This window comes from Eimeria mitis, genomic scaffold (genome assembly GCF_000499745.2).
Source record: "Eimeria mitis Houghton genomic scaffold, Emh_scaff2695, whole genome shotgun sequence".
In the NCBI taxonomy this organism is placed as follows: Eukaryota; Apicomplexa; class Conoidasida; order Eucoccidiorida; family Eimeriidae; genus Eimeria; species Eimeria mitis.
Window position 1 is genome coordinate 2,210 of NW_013571038.1, and position 426 is coordinate 2,635.

General features: G+C 47.7%; 1 protein-coding gene across 1 annotated transcript in view; it reads right to left on the bottom strand.

Moving 5' to 3' along the window:
• EMH_0057410 (RNA-binding protein, putative) overlaps positions 1-426 on the bottom strand; it is a gene marked incomplete at both ends in the record, with an annotated part of 1,580 nt that overhangs the window by 730 nt on the left and 424 nt on the right. The window contains one exon of the mRNA XM_013497463.1: positions 173-424. Within this exon, the coding sequence (XP_013352917.1) occupies positions 173-424 (252 nt within the window). The remainder of the gene's footprint in view (positions 1-172; positions 425-426) is intronic.

Genomic DNA, 426 nt, shown 5'->3' on the forward strand with positions numbered 1-426 from the left:
AACGTATACTACATGCCATCTAAAATATGCATGTACAAGCATTTGTTTACCGAATAGAACTTACAACCAAATACAAAAAGGCATTTCCATTCATATATACACAGGTCAGAGTTCAGAGTACACTGCAGTAGCAAGAGGCATGAAAGAGAAGCAGCAAGCACTGTTCACTCACCCCACAGTGATAAGCAGCTCGGGGCACTTCATCGACATCGACTATGAGGAACTGGGCTTTGGGATTAGACGAGTTGGCGAGGGTGATGAACTGTTCAAGAAGTGTTTTGTTGTGCGTGTTGAAAGTTGCGGCGAAAAAGATAGCGAGAGGAGTTGGCGGCTGTTTGTACACCTCAGCCTCGAACGCATCCATATCCCTGATTACCCGAACCCTCCCTGCAGACGCGCTGGCCATAGAAGCGGCGAGAGAGCCGA